Source organism: Dromiciops gliroides, chromosome 1 (genome assembly GCF_019393635.1).
Source record: "Dromiciops gliroides isolate mDroGli1 chromosome 1, mDroGli1.pri, whole genome shotgun sequence".
NCBI classification, from domain to species: Eukaryota; Metazoa; Chordata; class Mammalia; order Microbiotheria; family Microbiotheriidae; genus Dromiciops; species Dromiciops gliroides.
The window spans coordinates 49,428,292-49,447,971 of NC_057861.1; the positions used below are offsets into that span (position 1 = coordinate 49,428,292).

At 46.5% G+C, this 19,680-nt stretch overlaps 1 protein-coding gene across 1 annotated transcript; it reads left to right on the plus strand.

The window, feature by feature from the left end:
• Positions 1-6,805: 6,805 nt before the first annotated feature.
• On the plus strand, positions 6,806-11,005 carry S1PR4 (sphingosine-1-phosphate receptor 4). Its single transcript, XM_043976488.1, has one exon. It carries the CDS (start codon positions 6,806-6,808, stop codon positions 7,931-7,933), a length of 1,128 nt encoding a protein of 375 aa, XP_043832423.1. The 3' UTR covers positions 7,934-11,005.
• The last annotated feature ends 8,675 nt before the right edge of the window (positions 11,006-19,680 follow it).

Sequence of the window (19,680 nt, forward strand, 5' to 3'; positions counted from 1 at the left end):
CTTCCTGAGTCAGTGTCTGTTGCCTACCAGTAACTTTGGGTCCTGGAGCAGGGTGTTCCAGCCCTGAAGTCCAGACCTCTGCAGGCCTGGGGAGCCCTGGGCACCACAGGGGGCTCTCCCAGATGGAGGCTGAACATCCCCCTGGGGAACAGCTAGGCTGGGGCTCACCAGTTCGTAACTCTGGGCCTTTATCCTCATTCCTAAGCTGGTGAGCCCTCCCTGTTAAGTCTCCCATTTCCTCTACCCCATTCTCCTCTATTTATTTCCTGATCTCCTGTGAGCCCCTCGGAGTGAAGGCATTAAAGATATGTACAAGGACTGGCTGCTCTTCTGTCCCCGGGGAACCTGCTTTATGGGGTCAGGGGAGGCTCACACAGAGCAGGCTGGGATCCAGGCTGCCAGGGTATTCTTGGCCTCCTGGGGCATCTCCTCCACTGCCCCCTGAGTTCTGAAGGAGGGTCATGTCAAGGGGCCTCCCTGGCTCCCCATTCTTGAGCCAGAGACTGAAGAGGGCTAAGGGCTGGGACTCAGCAGCCTAAAACCCCTAGCCCAGGCCAGACAGAGGCCAAGCCAGAGACCCATGGGCCCTTAGACACCATGTAATCCACTTCATTGTTGTTGTTGTTGTTGTTTATTAAGTTTCACTGAGGCACTTTTTTCCTTCTATACCAGTCATTTCCAGACCTCCCCCTCCTTATCCCCCCCTTTATTTCATAAAGGAAGAAAGTAAGGAGAAATGACTTACCCAAGGTCACACACTGAGTTAGTATCAGAGCTGGGACTTGGAAGTCCAATGATTTCTTGTTCTTTCTGCCTTTCAGTGGATCTGACTCTCCAAGGATTGCCCCTGTGGTTAGACCACATTAGAGGTCTCCCAAAACGTGGCTAGGACCACAGCCTCTTAGAGATCTAGCCTCCAAACCTCATTTTATGAAGATACCAAAGTCTCTGAGAAGGGTAGGGGATTTCCCCAAGGTCCCACACTGAGCCAGTGGCACAATCAGGATTAGAACATAGCTAAAAGGCACCTCAGAAGTCATTTCAATCAGTTTTCAGTTGAGGAAACTGAGTCCCAGGGAGGTTCAGAGATTTGCCCGAGGTTATGCCACTAGTAAGCCAAATTGAGATTTGACCCTTGGCTCTGTGCGTCTGAAGTCCCTGTTTCATCACACGGCCTCTCGCCAGGCTGCAGGAGGCTGGGTGGGTGGGGCTATGTAATTAGGGGCAGCCATCAAGGGAACTGGAAGCAACTGCAGTCCCTTGATGAAGGGAATCCGGCAAATAGGTTCTTCTAAGGCCTGCTGAGGCACTCATGGGGAGCTTGTCTCCATGGCAACTGGAATCTACTGCTTCCTTTGTGGTTCTGAACCAGGCAATGTATCGATAGATGAGCTGAGAAACTGTGGGCATGGGAAAGAGGCCGCTGCTTTTATTCTTTATAGGGCTTAGGGTCAGAGGCTCTGGACAGTGATGATCAGGGAATCAGACTGAGGGGGGAGGGTCTCTTTGGGCCTGAACATGTGGCGCCCCAGATCCAGAACTGGGATGTGGCAGATGTTTCTGAAGACAATGCCAGTCACTCCTCTTAGTCTCTGACTTCCCCTGGCAGACATCCCGGTCAAGCCTTTTCAGCACTCGTGGAGGGGTGTTCCGTGTTGGAAGGCCCTCCCTGCCATCACCTCCCAGGACCTCAGCCCTTGCTCCAGCTCCCTCAAGACACCTATCAGGGATTCTTCTGTTCCCCACTTTGGTCCCCACTCTGGGAAAGAGGCTCCCATAGTCACCCTGCAGGAGCTGGTAGCTGAGGATGGAAATTCTTGTCTCTCTTGCCCCACCCCACCCCCCAGTTCTTCTTGTTCCACCTCGACAGGCCAGAATCAACAGCCCCTAGCCAGAGCCCCTGATGGGTTAGAAAAGCTAGACAGCGTGTTACCTTCCAAAGAAGTTCCAGGGTCCCTCTGAGACCCTGGGCAGGAAGTACAATTGGGGAAGGATGTTGACAAGCCAGGGTGTGACATTGAGTAGAGGACAGTGAGGATGATGAAGAAGCTGGAAACCATTTCCTACAAAGACCTGTTTGTTGTAAGAGCTAGGGTGGCTTCCCCTGGAGAAGAGAAGCCCAGGAGGCGGGGTGTGCTCTCTGTCCTCAGATACTGAAGGGCTGAATCCTAAAGGAGACAAATGCATTCTAGCTTCCCCAAAGCATAGACCTAGAAAGAGGAAAATGGCAGGGAACCATTAGAAGTAGCCAGCATTGGGGGCAGCTAGGTGGCACAGTGGATAGAGCAGTGGCCCTGGAGTCAGGAGGACCTGAGTTCAAATCCAGCCTCAGACACTTAACACTTACTAGCTGTGTGACCCTGGGCAAGTCACTTAACCCCAATTGCCTCACCAAAAAAAAAAAAAAAAAAAAAAAAAGAGAAGCAGCCAGCGTTGTGCCAAGCAGTGCTCTCAGGCTGAATTTCACCTGCTGAAGGGACTTGGGCTAGCTGGGGGAAGCTTGGACATTTAGAAGTGTCCTAGGATGGAGCTGGAGCAGGCTACTTAGGGAGGGAAGGACCCTGCTTGGCCAAGTCTCTGATGAGCAAGGAATAGTATGAGAACACACAGAGCCATATTCTCAGATCCTTGGAAGGCACACAGCCTGAGCCCAAGGACCTGAACACTGGAGAAGAGCATCTTTGTCAAGAAAACCCCAGCTGGGGTCACAAAGAGTCCGATGCTACTGAACAACACTGACAAAGGACCTGGCAGCAAGAGTGTGAGGGGAAGAGTGGAGAGATGGGGAGTCCAAGAGGACTCAAAAGTAAGGGGGCAGCTCAGGGAAGGGAAAGGAAAGGAAGGCCCTGGATGAGGATGAAAAAGAGAGATTTAGGAGCAGCTAGGTGGCGCAGTGGATAGAGCATCAGCCCTGGATTCAGGAGGACCTGAGTTCAAATCTGACCTCAGACACTTGACACTTACTTAGCTGTGTGACCCTGGGTAAATCACCTAATCTTCATTGCCCTGCCCCCCCCCCAAAAAAGACAGCCCCCAATAGCCCCAGATTCAGGAGGGCACCCCTAAAATCTCATTGGAGCCCCACTGTGTTCCTCTCTGCTCCTTTGAAGCACTGTACCCTGATACCACTGGACTTTCTTTCCCCTCCAAGACCCTTCCTTTAACCCCTTTCTCCTCATTAATTCAAAGGATGCTTACTAGAGGATCATGGGGAGTGTGAAGGTATAAGAACAGGAGGATCCTAAAATTTGAGGACTGGAAACCCCTCTCCTTTTGGGGGGTGTGGGGCAGTGAGGGTTAAGTGACTTGCCCAGGGTCACACAGCTAGTAAGGGTCAAGTGTCTGAGGCCGGATTTGAACTCAGGTCCTCCTGAATCCAGGGCCAGTGCTTTTGAAAATTTGTTTTTATGTGGAAAAATCCTTTTTAACACAGAATGTCAACTGGGGAGCACAGAATAGAGAATATCAGAAATACTCCAGATCTTAGAACATGGGATGTCAGAGCCAGGAGAAAATAAATGAATGAAAGAATGAAAAAGCATTTATAAAACTCCTACTATGTGCCAGGCACCATGCTGAGTGCTGGGGATAATGAGTTCACATTCTAATGGCAGAGAAGTCAACTCGCAATTAACTAGGTCCTTATAACACATGTCCTTATAACATATTTATATGATACACATATATGTATATATGTGTATTTATAAAATACACAATACACACATGTATAAGTGTATTTATAAGACACATACATACACATATAGGTATGTGTGTATTTATCAGACAATACACATATATGTATGTGTGTTTATATGATACACACATATAAATACATGTACATATATGTATATGCGTATTTATAAGATACACACATATAGGTACATGTGTATTTATCAGACACATACACATATATGTATGTGTGTTTATATGATACACATATATAAATACATGTACATATATGTATATTGTATTTATAAGATACATACATACACATATAGGTATATGTGTATTTATCAGACACACACATATATGTATGTGTGTTTATATGATACACATATAAAATACATGTACATATATGTATATGTGTATTTATAAGATACATACATACACATATAGGTACATGTGTATTTATCAGACACACATATATGTATGTGTGTTTATATGATACACATATATAAATACATGTAAATGTGTGTATTTATAAGATACACACACATATATATGGGGGAGGGGTGTGTATACACAGATACTCTTTCACTTGATATATAGATGTATACATCTATCTATATACATTCACCCTTTATGGATCTAGAGCTATATGTCTATATAGAGAGGATATGTTTGTATATATAGATATATCCATATAGACATAGAGCTATCTGTCTCTTTCTAGATTATCTCTAGCTATACCTATAGAAAGAACCATCCATCCATCTATCCATCTAATAACTATTAAGTGCCTTTTGTATGCAATGCATGTACTGTGCTGTGTGTTGGAGAAAGACAGGAAGAAAATGAAAACCAGGTTGGTGCCTGCCTTCCAGGAGCTTACAGGGTTAACCCAGCAAGCCTCCTGATCTATCTAGCACCTCCCTTCCAGGGGTGCTTTGAGGACTAAGTGAGATCATATCTTTAAATCAGCTCCCTTAGCACAGGGCTCACTTGTGACAGCCGGTGCTTAATAAATGTTCGTTCTCTAGAGAGCACAGTAAGAATTAATTAGGGCACAAGAAACAAATGTACAAAGTTCTCTTGCTGGGTTTTTGATTGTTTGATTGCTTGGTTTCATTTTGATTGTTGGACCTGACTTGTGATTTTATTGGTGTGAAGAATTCCTAGTAAGGAAATCCTCTCTACTCATGCAGATCAATAAGTACCTTCCAACTTCTAGTTTTAAATAGGATAGATAGATAGATAGATAGATATATAGATAGATAGATAGATAGATAGATGATAGATAGATAGATAGATAGATAGATAGATAGATAGATAGATAGATAGATAGATTATTATAAATAGAATATATAGTTATTATGGTTTTTATAGTTTTAAAGTGCTGCCTAAAACACAGAGAAGTTAACTGATTAGCTTGGGATCACATAGCCAGTATGTAGCTGAAGCGGGACTTGAACTCAGGTCCTAGGAGTCTTCTTGGTTGATTCTACCCAGCCCTCTAGACATAAAGTAATCTGTAAGTAGCCTGTTAGACTACACCCTGAGGAGAGAGTTATTTCTCTCCCTTCCCCTCCACCTTAGACTGGGAGCTTCTCAAGGGCAAGGTTGGGTCTCCCCTTTAGTTGAAGGCTTCTTGAAGTTCATGGGCCCTGTCTCCCCCATCAGAGCAGCTTCTTCCTAGCCTGCCTTCTTCTCCTTTTGTGGCTAGTTCATGGTTCTTCCGACAGGGGGCACTGGGCTCCCATTGTGGGTTAACTGTTGCCTATGAGCTCTCCCCTTTGGGTACTTTGGTGGTATTCTTTTTCACTCTGTAAACTGTTGGTACATCAGCTATTGTCCTGCCTCCTTCTCCTTACCAGAATCATACAATTATAGAATGTCAGAGGTGGGAGTGTCCTAAGAACACGGGATGTCAGAGCTGGGAAGGCCCTTAGAACATGGAATGTCAGAGCTGGGAGTGTCCTTAGAACATGGGATGTCAGAGCTGGGAGGGTCCTTAGGACACGAATGTCAGAGCTGGGAGGGTCCTTAGGACACAGATGTCAGAGCTGGGAGGGTCCTTAGAACACAGAATGTCAGAGCTGGGAGGGTCTTTAGAACACGGGATGTCAGAGCTGGAGGGCTCCTATAACACAGACCCTGGCACATAAAATGTCAGACCTGAGGTGGGAGGGCCCTTGGAATATAAAACACAATGTCTACATTGACAGGACCCTTAGACTACAGAATGCTAGGGTTGGAAGGGTCCTTAGAACAAAGAAGATAGAATATCTGAAGGGAAGAATTTTCACCTTCCAACGTTCCCCTCAGTTCCTGGCTGAGTCCCGTCCAGCCCTCAGTGTCTCTGTGCTGTGTCCAGGTGGATGCATCTATGCTCTACTCTTCAACACCAGCTGTCTGTCTATTTCTGGGTTGTTCCTTTCTGGTATTGTCTACATGTATATTGGTTTCTTGTGTATGTCTATCATCAGTGGGGGTGTGTATGTGTAAGTGCATGGGTACTTGCCTGTGTACTAATTTCCCCTTCCGTGGCTTCTAGGAACTTAGGTTCCAGGCTCAGTAACTGGGCTGCCCCTTGACCAGCTGCCAGAGCCCTTCCTTGGACAGAGTGGGCTAAGGAGAGCAGCTCTGACTGAATTACTCCTGCCCAGGGTTTCCATTCTTTCAGATGCCCAAGGCATGTCCCTTTCCTTGCTCTTTCCTGAGAGAAAGGCCTGCGTGCATGAAGGAGGACATGGAGAGGACCATCTAAGCACCTTAGCCTTACTTGGGCTCCTTCCCCTGCCAGCTCAGGACCCGTCCTGCTTTCGTCCCCATCTGGGCGCCTTCCTGGGGGCCACCGGGGGCTCTTCTGTGGCTGCTCCTCCACCACAGCTGGGGTGGAGGCCCTGCTGGGGCCCTGGCCCCTCCCTGCCCCTCCGCCTCACCCTTGGGGGCACTGCTCCACTGCATAACAGGAAATTTCAAACAACAGGAAACCCTGGCCTAGTCTTCTTTGCTGTTCAAGGCAGGCAGGGCACTCCACCCTGCTCCTGCCCAGACACCACGGTCTCACTTTGCCTGTGAGAGGCCCTGGGGAATAGCGGAGCTCAGTTTCCTCGTGCGCCCTGGTTTGCTCGCAGGCTGGGTGATGAACCTCTCCTTTTGCTACCGGCTGGTGGACCTCGGGCAACCCGCCCTCATCCTGCAGCACTACAACCACACGGGCCGCCTGGAGTTTCGGGGACCCCCTGAAGAGGGCCTCGGCTGGCTTCGCAGCCTCTTCGTGGCTATCAGCTGTGTAATCATTGTGGAGAACCTGCTGGTGCTGGTGGCCATCATCACTCACATGCCCTCTCGCCGTTGGGTCTACTACTGCATCGTCAACATCACCCTGAGCGACCTCCTCACGGGCGTGGCCTACCTGGCCAACATTGTCCTGTCCGGTGGAAGGACCTTCCACCTGACGCCCACCCTCTGGTTCCTCCGAGAGGGGCTGCTCTTCATGGCCTTGGCCGCGTCCACCTTCAGCCTCCTCTTTACAGCCGTGGAGAGGTTCGCCACCATGATGCGTCCCGTGCTGGCCCGCAGCACCAGCAAGAGGGTCCGCGTGTTTGGCTTCATCTGCCTCTGTTGGCTCTTGGCTTTTCTGTTGGGCCTGTTGCCTCTGCTGGGCTGGAACTGCGTCTGTGACTTCTCCAACTGCTCCAGCCTGCTGCCGCTCTACTCCAAGTGGTACATCCTCTTCTGCGTGGTCATCTTCAGCCTGATCCTGGCCTCCATCATGCTGCTCTACGGCGCCATCTTCCGCCTGGTCCGAGCCAATGGGCAGAAGATGCCACGAGGCCACGCCCACTGCAAGGCCCAGCGCCTCCTGCAGACGGTGCTGATGATCCTGGTGGCCTTCCTCATCTGCTGGGGTCCGCTCTTCGGGCTGCTGCTGGCGGACATCTTCAGCTCGGCTGCCTGGGCCCAGGAGTACCTGCGAGGCATGGATTGGATCCTGACCCTGGCGGTGCTTAACTCAGCCATCAACCCTCTCATCTACTCCTTCCGGAGTCGCGAGGTGTGCCGGGCCGTGCTGGGATTCCTGTGCTGTGGCTGCCTCAGCCTGGGCATTCGAGGGCCTGGGGACTGCCTGATCCGGGCCATGGAGACCCATTCCATCTCTTCCACCGAGAGCTCCCTCCGGCCCCGGGACAGCCTGAGGACCTCCCGCTCTCTCAGCTTCCGGATGCGTGAGCCTCTGTCCAGCGTGTCCAGTGTCCGAAGTGTCTGAGCCTGCTGGAATCCCTGGCCCCTGGTCTCCAGGCCCAAACCCCTCCTCTTGCTCTTGACTTCTGACCATGGTCCCCCTAAGGGAGGGCAGGTTGGGGGTGGGGCCTCGTGCCCTTTGCTGGATGAACTATTGCTGAAGTTCCAGGAATTGTCCCCTCTTGCCTAGTTTCCTGCAAGGGGTTTTGGGTAATGATCTGGGGTAGGGGTCCTGGGCTTGAGGCCAAGGCCCCGATGTCTTGGGCAAAGAGGATGTTACACCATAGAGCTCAGTGGCCCCCGTGGGCACTGGCAGAATGCCTAGGGCAAAGATCTTCTACCTCTGTGTCTAAGGGAGTGGCTGCTTTGGTGGGTCGGGGCTCTTTGCCTGCAGCTGCCTCGCCCTCCACATCCCTATGGACACCCTTCCTTTCTGTTCTGGTTGACCAGGAAAGTTAAGGTGCTTAGGACAACTCCAGCCTTGTTCTTCCTTGGGTCACGATTACTAAGGAATCCATGCAATGCTGAGGCTGCTGGGCCAGGCTGAGTGGGCAGCTCACAGATTGGTGACTTGTTTTAGTGGGGACAGTGTAGAGAAGGGGGGGGCTCTCAATTAAGCTGGGTGGGGAGCCCAGTGTACATGGGGCCTCAAGAATGCAATGCAATGTAAATGGAATGCAATGGAATTTATAGCATGAATAGCAATGTGGGCAGGTAAGGGGAATTAGTCCTGGGAAAGGCTTTCCTTAGGGACATATCTGTTTTCTTCCATGTGTGTGAGACACTAGATGTGTCTCTATGTGTGCAGATCTCAGTCAACACAGTTCCCCTGCATGATAGAACATAGAGAGGTCATCTTATTCCTCCCCTTGCTTCCATGGCACTTAGAGTGTCTCCGGTGGAAGAGACTGCTCGTCCCTCTTTTTTCAGAGATCTCTAGGGAGGGAGACCCTGGGCTTCCTGTTACTCAGAGGTCTGAACATAGTCTACATGTGTTTCAAGGACGCGTGTCTTAATTCACTTTATAGGATCATAGGTTTCAGAGTTCATTGGGACATCAGAGATGCCCTAGTGTAGGCGATCATAACCCGGGGCTTGTGAACCTGGTACGTGTGTATGTGGTGCTGTTGTTGTTTTTACATTTTGATAACTGCATTTCAACATAATTGGCTTCCTCTGTAATGCTGTCTTTTGCTTTATGTATTTAAAAACATGATTTTGAGAAGGGGTCCATAAACTTCACCAGGCTCCCTCCTAAAGGGGTTAGTTAAGTACACAAAGTAAAGTTAATTGATCTAGTTCAATTCCCTTATTTTATAAATGAGGAAACTGAAGCCCAGAGAAGAGATCTTATTTGTAACAGAAACGGGGAAAAAACCCATATATATGTGTGTGTGTGTGTGTGTGTGTGTGTGTGTGTATACATTTACATACATATCATATATATCTATACACAAACACACACATGTATATGCGCATATATGTATAGATTTACAAATGCATACATGCATGCATGTACACAAGTGTATACATGCATATATGTGTGTATATTATAATGTGATTATGTGTATGGGGAGGGGTTGCTCTTGGCCTTGGTGTTTTGTTTTTACCATCTGGAGGCTCCTCCTCTTCTCTTCATCACCCTTCCCCCTCTCTAGTTCTGGGGGATTTGTCTGAGAGTCTCAGGCTTTGAGTCCCCTGGCCTGAGACCATTTAGAAAGGTCATTCTCTCCAACTCCCAGTCTCTGGGGCCCGTGCCTTTCCTCCTCCCCCACCCACAGGCCCCTCCCTTCTTCTCACCCTTAAATGTTATTTTTCATAAATTAAAGAGGAACTTCCAGCCGGTGTCTGGTCATTGCCGGAAGGTAGCTGCCATTTTCTGAGATGGGGGGTGTAAGGCTCCATCATTCTGGGAGGCCAGTGGCCAGTTGAGGCAGACAGGGCTGGAGGATGAAAAGGTCAGAGCCCTGAGCCCTGGGCCAGGCCTCTCTGACTCCAGATGTCAGCAGAGGTCCCTCTCTTTCTACCCTGGGGACCCACAGTAGCCTCTTACCTCTTTTTCGCTTGTGTTCCCAGGGCCTCCCTCCTTCGTCCCATATTCACAGGCTACCTCTTTTCTGCATTTTCCTAGAACAATGGAAGGAGGCTCGGGCTGCCAATCTGGGAGACTTGACAGCTCTTGACAGCAACTTGCTGTATCATATCGGACAAACCTCTTCCCCTTTCTGAGCCTCGGTATCTTCCTCTATCAACTGAGAGGGTTAGACCTCCAAGACCCAGCTCCCAGCCTTGAGCTTCCATGTTCTAAGGGCCCTCCCAGCTCTGACCTTCTGCATTCCAGGATCCCTCCTAGCTCTGACATTCTGTGTTCTAGGATTGTTCTGACATTCTAAGGTCTCTGCCAGCTCTGGCATTCTTTGTTCTAATGTTTTCCCCAACTTGATGTCCTGGGACCCAAGGTTCTAGGCATTGTATGCATGAAAAAGAATCCAGATAGGGAACTGGAATTTCATCACTGGAGGTCTTCAAGGGGCTAGAGGACCCCTTGTCAGGGATGATGTAGAAAGGACAAAATTCTCTCAGAAGTCCCTTCCAGCTGAGATTCTCTGATCCCCTCTTAGGAGGAAAACAGAACCCCAGGTAATAGTTAATAAACATTTTCTGATAATGACAATGTGGCTGAGGACTTATTCTTGATTTTGACCTCCAGGCCACCTTTTTGGTAGGCCTCAGAAGCCCCTGAAACATCCCTGCCCTGCCTCCCTCCCCCCACACCCATTGCCTTGGAAACAGGAAGCAGAGGGCTTGTGCTGGATATGGGAGGGTATGAAGTGGTGACCGTTGAGGAGGAAACAGCTAACACCCCCGGCTGGGTACTGAGATGAATCTTTCTGAAAGAGATACCAGACACAAGAATGATGGTATTGGTCACAAGTGTGACCACCCCAGGGACAGCTGGAGCTCTTCCAGGAAGATGTAGAAAAGCATTGGGTGTTCTTAAGGTTCCATCGGCAACCCCCACCCCAAAGCCAGTCCATCGGTCCCCTTCTGGAGGTATTCCAGGAGAACATGTGTCATTAGAGGGAGGACCTGGGTGGATGGGATCTAAGATTTCTCAGCTTGATGCTGAGCTCCATAAAGGCACCTTTGGTGTCTTGCCCACACCAACCCCCATCACTTTGACATATCACAAGGTCATGGATTTAGAGGTGGAAGGGATGAGTCCAATGAGGAAACCAAGGTCCAGAGGTGGTGACTCACTTGCCCACAGGTTTCGAACCCTGGTCTTCTGATTCTAGATCTAGGAGTCGGTCTACTACTCCACAATACCACCTAAATGTGCTACCTCCTGCAGGGTCCAGCACAGAGTGCTTCATAAAGGAAATATTTTCACCTAAATATTTTATTTTACATAATTTTAAAATAAACAAACATTTATTTTCTCCCCTTCCTACTTCCCCATCCCATTTAAAAGAAAAAGAAAATGGGGCAGCTAGGTGGTACAGTGGATAGAGCACCTGGAGTCAGGAGGACCTGAGTTCAAATCCGGCCTCAGACACTTAACACGTACTAGCTGTGTGACCATAGCCAAATCACTTAACCCCAATTGCCTCACCAAAAAAAAAAAAAAGAAAAGAAAGAAAACAAAATAAGGAAAACAAAACTCTTATAACATATGTAACAGTCACTATGTAACATTCAAGCAAAACACATTCTACATTATATAGGAGGATCTTAATGGGTATTTAATGGCTTAGATGAATGGGGGATGGATGGATGAATGGATAAATTAGGGGATAGATGGATGGATGAGAGACGGATGAATCAATGGATGGATGAGGAGGAATGGATGAATAGATGGATGGATGGATGGATAGAGGATGGATGAATAGTCAGGTCAAGGGACGGAAAAGGAAGGCAGTATGATGTAATGGAAACTTACTGGGTTTAAATCTGAGGGTCTGCCATTCAATACCCCTGTGATCCTGAGTAAATCCCTTATTCTTGCCACTAGACTCTGAGAGTGAGTCTGATGACTTTGCAGAGTTCTGTATCACTTAAACCCAATTCACTCACAAGTCAAGACATAACTTTTGTGATGCCATTGGTCCTCTTCAAGAATGAAGGAGCAGCAATAACCTCTAAGGGCCTCCATTTCTTCATCTATAAAATTAGGTGGTTGGTTGTTCTGAATCTCAATTTGGAATTATTCAAGGAAAGAAAGTTAAATCACCCTCACCAGGTGACCCAACATTCTAACTATTGGTCATATGCCCCTAAGGAAATCAAAGACAGAAATGAAGATCCAACATATTATGCTAAAATATTTATATCAATTTCCTTTGTGGTAGTAAACACTGGAGAACAAAGTGGAGGTCCATCAATGGGGGAATGGCTCAAAAAAGATAGCAGATGAATGGATAAAACATTGTGCGGCAAGAAATGACGAATCTAAAGAATTCAAAGGAATGTGATAATAGCTAAAAATAATAGCTCGTATTTACCTAGTGCTTCGAGGTTTGCAAAGCACTTTGCATATTTTCTCTTCTTTGATAATATATCAGAAAATTTATATGAACTGATGCAGAGTGTAGGGGAAGAATGAAGAACACAATAGACTCATTGGTTATTACAATGTAAATGAAGAGATTTCTAAAGGAAGTGGACTTCTGGGTAACTGAAAAAGTGAGGAAGGTCCCTAAGAACAAATAATGAAACATATCTCCTATCTTACAGCAGAGAGGTGGGGGACTACTTCGATAGAATATTGTTTACATTGTCTAATTAGGTCTCTGTATTGGGTATGGTGGCTTAATTGTTTCTTTGTCACAAGGGTGGGTTCAGAGGGGGAGGGGAAGTTGGAACGCTTGTGATGTACAGACAAAATGCATTAAAACAAAACAATAACAAAAATAACAACAGTAAAATGAGAGGATTGGACTAAATGATCCCTAAAACCTTTAAATCTATGATCCTATGAGAACAGTCCTTGACCAGTGTTACTATGGACCTGGAGGGTCAGCATTTGGATGGATTTTATTATTATTATTATTTTAATTTTTAGTGAGGCAATTGGGGTTAAGTGACTTGCCCAGGGTCACACAGCTAGTAAGTGTTAAGTGTCTGAGGCCGGATTTGAACTCAGGTATTCCTGACTCCAGGGCAGGTGCTCTATCCACTGGGCCACCTAGCTGCCCCATCATTTGGAGGGATTTTGCAACAAGTAAAACTGTCAGACAATGGAATAGACTTCCTCATGGGGGAGTGAGCTCCCTCTTTTTTTTTTTTGTTGGTAATAGGATCAATTGTCTTTATTTCTTTTTTTTTTTTTTGGCATTTTCAACAAACATTTATTTTATTTTCCATTTACATGTAAGGGTAGTTTTCAACATTCATAAGATTTAGAGTTCCAAATTTTTCTCCCTGCTCCCCAAGATCGCAACCAGGTTATATATGTCCAATCCACAAGTGTTCTTTTTATCAGTTCTTTCTATGGGGGTGCATAGTAAGCTTCCTCATTAGTTCCTTGGGATTGTCTTGGATCATTGCACTGCTGAGAGTAGTTAAGTCATTCACAATTACTCATCGAACCATACTGCTGTCAATACGCACAATGTCCTCTCAGCTCTGCGAGTGAGCTCCCTCTTACTGAAGGTCTTCAAGCAGAGACTGGATGACCACTTGTACGGGATGTTTTGAAGGAGATTGGGTTGGGGCTGGACTGGCTGACTTTAGAGAAACCTCTTGGTTCTGGGAAAACTCGAGACTTTTCATGTTCTTTTGTAGCAGAAGAGTTGTGAGCTAACATAAGAGTCCTGTTCCTTTATTTCTCTGAGATCAAATGAGATCATATTTGGAAAAAATGCTTAGCACAGTACCTGGTTCACAGTAGGTGCCGTGTAAATGCTTACCCTCTTTCTTCCCCTTTATGGGGGGAGCCCCTCATTTTACAGATGAGGAAACTGAGACTTATTAAAAGGACAACAGAAGAGGACATCGCTAAGTGTTACCTAGCTAGCAAATGGCACTGGTTGGGGGGTGGGGTGTCTACCTGTAGGATAAAATATAAAACCCTCAGTTTGACTTACAATGTCTTTTGCATGCTGGCCCCTTCCTAGCTTTCCCAGCTTCTCATCCCTCATGCCCTGTAAGCAGTCATACAGTGACATTCACCTCCTTGTTTTTCCTTGAACAAGACCTTCCATCTCTGGGCTCTGGACATTTTTACTATCTGTTCCCCATGCTTGGAATGCTCTGTCTCATCATCTTGGGTTTTCACTGGTTTTAGTCAAATCTCCTCTAAAGTCCCACCTTGTATAGGAGGCCTTTCCTGACCCTAAATTCTGAAGGTTCATGGCTTCTCTCTCTTGATTGTCACCAACTTACCTGTATATATCCTGTATGATAGTTTGTACCTGTATATATCTTTGTATGCCCATAATCGTTTGCATGTTGTCTCTTCCAATATATTGTGAGTTCTTTGAGGGAACGGATTGTGTTTTGCCTTTCTTTGTATCCCTAGTGTTTAGCACAGTGTTCAGCAACTAGTAGGTACTTAATAAAAATAGTTGTTGACAGACTGTGTTTTCCTTACCTCAACCCAACTCCGCCCCCCTGGCTGGGCCTTCCCTTCCCTAGTGAATAAATGAATCAATTTCTGTTACAATGGAAAGAACAAGTGAGCTGGAATCTGGGGGTCCAGGTTGAGAGATCAAGCTACATTTGCTATGCATTGTGTTTCCGTTTCCTCATCTGTGAGGAGACTGGCTGAGGTATCTCTAAGGTACCTTTCACTTCTTCAATGATCCTTGAATTCATCAGCAGTGTCATACCGTGAAGGGTGAGGGTGAGTGGGTTCAGACATGTGTGTGTGTGGGGTGTCTTTAAAAGAGGCTGGAGGATCACATGTTTGAAATTTATCAAAAGGATTACTGGGAGCAGCTAGGTGGCGCAGTGGATAAAGCACCAGCCCTGGATTCAGGAGAACCTGAGTTCAAATCCGACCTCAGATGCTTGACACTTACTAGCTGTGTGACCCTGGGCGAGTCACTTAACCCCCATTGCCCTGCAAAAAAAAAAAAAAAAGGATTACTGCTCTGGTATACGTTGAGCTAGATTTCCCTGGTGGCCTCTTTCAGTTTCCATAGTCTTTATATCAGTTATCTTGGAATCTATTCACTTATTAGGTGGACTTTGGATCAATCAAAAGGTATTTTAATTAATCACCTACTGTGTGTTAGGCATTGGCCCTCACAAATTTCACATTCAATAATTATTATCATTATATAATAATAATAAATAATAATCATTATAGCTTAATTTATATAGCACTTTAAGGTTTGCAAAGTTCAATATGTATGTTATCTCATTCAATCCTCACGATAATTTTGTGGGGTAGGTATTATTATACCTGTTTTATAGTTGAGGAAACTGAGGCAGGCATTATTGTTATTATGCCTGTTTATAGTTGAGGGAAACTGAGGCAGACAGAAGTTAAGTGACTTGCCCAGGGTCACCCGACTAGGAAATATCTGAGACTAGATTTGAATTTAGGTCCTCCTGAGTTCCAAGTCCAGTGTGATATTCCCTATCCCACCTAGATGACTCAACTAAGGGAATATATCTTCACAATAAACTCATACAGGATATAGAAAACAAATTATTGTAGCAAGAGAAAAGGAGAGGGCCCAGGACAGTCATAGGGCACACCCTGACATGGAGGGGGGTGGTGTGGGTAATGAAGCTGCCAGGGAGATTGAGTAGAACTGTCTGGACATTGCTGGAAGAGGACCACAACAGAACAAGGGCACAGACACTGAGGGAGAAGAGGGAATCCAGACAGAGGGGTTGGTTGGTTGGGTGAAATGCTGCAGAGAGGTCAAGAAGGGTGGGTGACCTTAGAGAAGTTTCATTAAAATCGTGGTAACAGAAACCAGCTGGCAGAGAATTGAGAAATGTGTGGGAGGGTAAGAAAGTGAATGTGGGGACTCTAGGAAGCTTTATAGGTTTTTTTTTCTAGGAATTTGAGAGTGGAAGGGAGAAGAGGTATAAGATTCTTTCAGGAGGTACTAAGGGCCAAGCGAAGGTCTTTAAAGATGGTGGGGGTGGGGGTGGGGACTAGGGAAGAAAATAGTGGGTATTGGCAGGACAGAGATAGGGACCAGACCTGTGAATTCCCTGGTATAGGGAACAAGCTCTTTCCTCATGAAAGCTGGCTGCTCCTTTGAAATTTATAGTCAAAGAGTTGCTGGCCAAGGTCTCTAAGAGATTAAATAACCAAGCCAGAGTTCCCAGCCAGTATGTGTCAGAGGTGGGTCTTTCTGGTTCGGAGGCTGGCTTTATATCTTTCCATCGTGATGAAAGGGAGGGAAAGGGTGATCAAAAAGGCAAATTTAAGGGGGTGGCTAGGTGGCGCAGTGGATAAAGCACCAGCCCTGGAGTCAGGAGGACCTGAGTTCAAATCCGTCCTCAGACACTTAACACTTATTAGCTGTGTGACCCTGGGCAAGTCTCTTAACCCCAATTGCCTCACTAAAAAAAAAAAAAGGCAAATTCTTGGAGGAGATGAGGAATAAGGGATCAAAGCAGGGGTGGGCTAGTAAATGTTTAATAACAGGCTCTCCCCGCCCAAAACCCATGTACACAGGAAACACTTTTTAAGTGTAATTTGCATCATTAATATTTCCTCCATAACTTTTTTCCTTTCGTCAATCAACAACAACAAAATCAAGTCTTGATTTGTAGCATTTGATAATTCCCAAGGTGTGAATGCTCACACTAAACATTTAACCATTGGCTCTTGGGAGCCAGTGTGAACTAGCTTCCAGCTCCTGGATCAAGCATACAAGGTGAGAGGTTGGCATTGGCAAGAAGGAGGGTTATCTGTTCCTTCAAGACCGGAGCACAGGAAAAGAGAATGAATGTGGGATGGTATCAAGGGAATTGGAGGGATAGGACTGGGGAGGAGCCCCATGGCTTCAATTTTTTTTTCAGCAAAGTAAAGGATGTGGTTCTCTAATGAGGGCTGGGGTGGTATGGAAGGTTTGGGGAGAAGAGGAAAAGTTTAGAAAAGCCACTGTGGGGAGTGGAAGGGAGAGTCAATTGGGGAAGATGAAGATGGTTGGGCAATGGTAAGGACTCAAGTGCCTTGGATAACATTGATTTGTAGTGAACCATTGCATTGGTTTCTCTCCTGGCATTCACTAGCAAGAGAGCAGAAGTAGAGAGAGGGTCTGGATGGCTGGAACAATCCAAGGTTGAAGTTAGGAAAGGGACGAGGGGGGCGAGGAAGAGAAGGTAGAAGAGGAGAGACAACGTTGTTATTGTTTGTCCTTTGTTCTTGAAGAGGACCATGACACCAGGGTGATGTCATGACTTGCAGTGAATTGGGTTTAAGCTAGGGAGGGCTGTGCAAAGTCACCAACCTCACTCTCTCCTCCAGAGCCATCTGGCTCCAGTGGCAAGATATGTATTAGGACAACTGGAGGTGGCCTAGGATGTTTAAGGCAATTGGAGTTAAGTGATTTGCCCAGAGTCACACAGCTAGTAAGTGTCTGAAGTGAAATTTGAACTCAGGTCCTCTGACTTAAGGGGCAGGGCTCTAGCTACTGTGCTACCTATAGACAATATAATGTTGAACCAGATGACTAAAGAGTATAGATTTTGAAGGGAGGAAAGTGAGACTATTGAGTTGGCAATAACCTAGAAAATCAGTTAGGGGCTGAACAACTGGCGGTTGAGTTAGACTAGAATAAGGCACCAGGAGAAATTGGAGGTAGCTTGGTGTAGTGGACAGAGCAGGATCCTGCCTCAGACACTTAACACTCACTAGCTGCCTGACCCTGGGCAAGTCACTTAACCCTCTTTGCCCCACCAAAAAAAAGAAAGAAAGAAAGAAAGAAAGAAAGAAAGAAAGAAAGAAAGAAAGAAAGAAAGAAAGAAAGAAAGAAAGAAAGAAAGAAAGAAAGAAATGGAGTAGATCGAAGCTATGAAATGATCAGCAATAGTTTGGGGCTGTGAGTAGCCCCTGTACTTGCAACCTGGGTGAGATAGGGAAGCCAAGTGTTAAAGAAAATAGGTCTCAGCTTCCTGGGACTGTATAATTAGTTATGTTGTTACTGAAATGTGTTTTAAGTCTTTTCTCTTAATGCATGTTTCTGAGTGTTTAATGTTTAGTATTTCTTTTGCATATAGGAAATAAATACATGTCCCATAACTGATTCATATGGTATGTTGAGTAGCACCTTTCTACTCCTATGTTTGGAAAGATCCTAGACATGAGCCAAAACTTAAGCTTAAGGAATTTTTTTCCCAGCATGCTGGAGTGGGGGACTGAATGAACCAGAGGGTGAGAAAAGGGAGCCTCCCATTAGAGGCCACACTTCCTCAGGTCTGGACCATGTGACTGGGTCCAGAGAATATGGGCTCATTAAATGTAAAGGGAATGGGAGCAATACCCTAGCCCCAAGGGCACAGCTGCAGTGTCTATGGTAGAAATGAATCAACTAGGCTCATTGGTCATTGGCTCCCCCTGGTGGCCATCATGGTTGAGTCTCCAGCCAGCTCATGAGAGTTTGTCCTGGAGTCATGGGACTGTATTAGGAGGATGGTTCTTGGCTGGAACTTTGGGAGAAAGCATTGCCTCTTTGATGCTCATGGCTCACCAGGGTTGACCAGATCTAGCAGAGAGGTTGTTGGGTTGGGAGTCCTATTTTCTGATTACTCCTCAGCCTCCTTTAACGCATCTTTACAATACAGGTCATACCTTTAGCTCCTGGTGGATGTCTGCCCCCATCCTCCCCATCCCCCCAAGATTCTGTCCTGGTCATTCTCTTCTTCTCCATCTACACTGTTGCACTTGGTGATCTCTTTAGCTCTCAATGCTTCCTACCCTTCCAGTGTTCTTATACCTTACTCCCTTCTAAGTCCTTTATGATCCAGTGTTGCTGGCCTCCAGCCTGGTTCTCGAGTCCAGGATTCCCCATTTCCTGAGTCTGTGCCTTTTCACTGGCTGTCCTGGAATTTCCTCCCTCCTCACCTTTGCCTCCCGGCTTCTCTGGTCCTTCAAGATCTTCTGCAGGAAGTCCTTGCCAGCCCAACCCCGCTCTGAGATCATCTCCAATTTTCATCTATATCTTGTATGTTCATAGTTGTTTGTCTGTTGTCTGCCTCATTCGAATGTGAGTTCCTTGAGGCCAGGGACCATGCTTCCTCATGTCCTCAGTGCTTTGCACAAAGCCCGGCACTTTTGTTGCTGTTGAGGGTCTTTTCAGTCATGTCTGACTCTTCATGGCCCCATTTGGTGGTTTTCTTCGTCATTTCCTTCTCCAGCTTATTTGACAGATGAGGAAACTGAGGCAAACAGGGTGAAGTGACTTGCCCAGGGTCACACAGCTACTAAGTGTCTGAGAATATATTTGAATTCAGGTCTTCCTGACTCCAGACCTGGTACTGGATCCACTGTGCCATCTAGCTGCCCCCTCTGTGTGAATATATGTTAAACCACTAATATTTGCTATGCTACAAGTCCATAACCTCCTTTTCTTCCCCCTTTAGGGAATTTCAGAGACAGGGCCCATCTACCAGGAGAAGAGGAGATGGGGTATGGGAAGGGTCCACTTGCTGGTCTTCAGATGGCTTTGCACCTGCAGCTTGTCTCCCATGCCCGAAACACTTTCCCTTCTCACTGATGCCTTTTGGAGTCCTTGGCTTCCTTTAGGATTCAGCTCAAATGCCACCTTCTTCAGGAAGTCTTTGTTGATCTCCCCACTT

Bases quoted from the DNA above. Each gene is read 5' to 3' on its own strand.
- S1PR4 (XM_043976488.1), top strand. From the start codon at position 6,806: ATGAACCTCTCCTTTTGCTACCGGCTGGTGGACCTCGGGCAACCCGCC.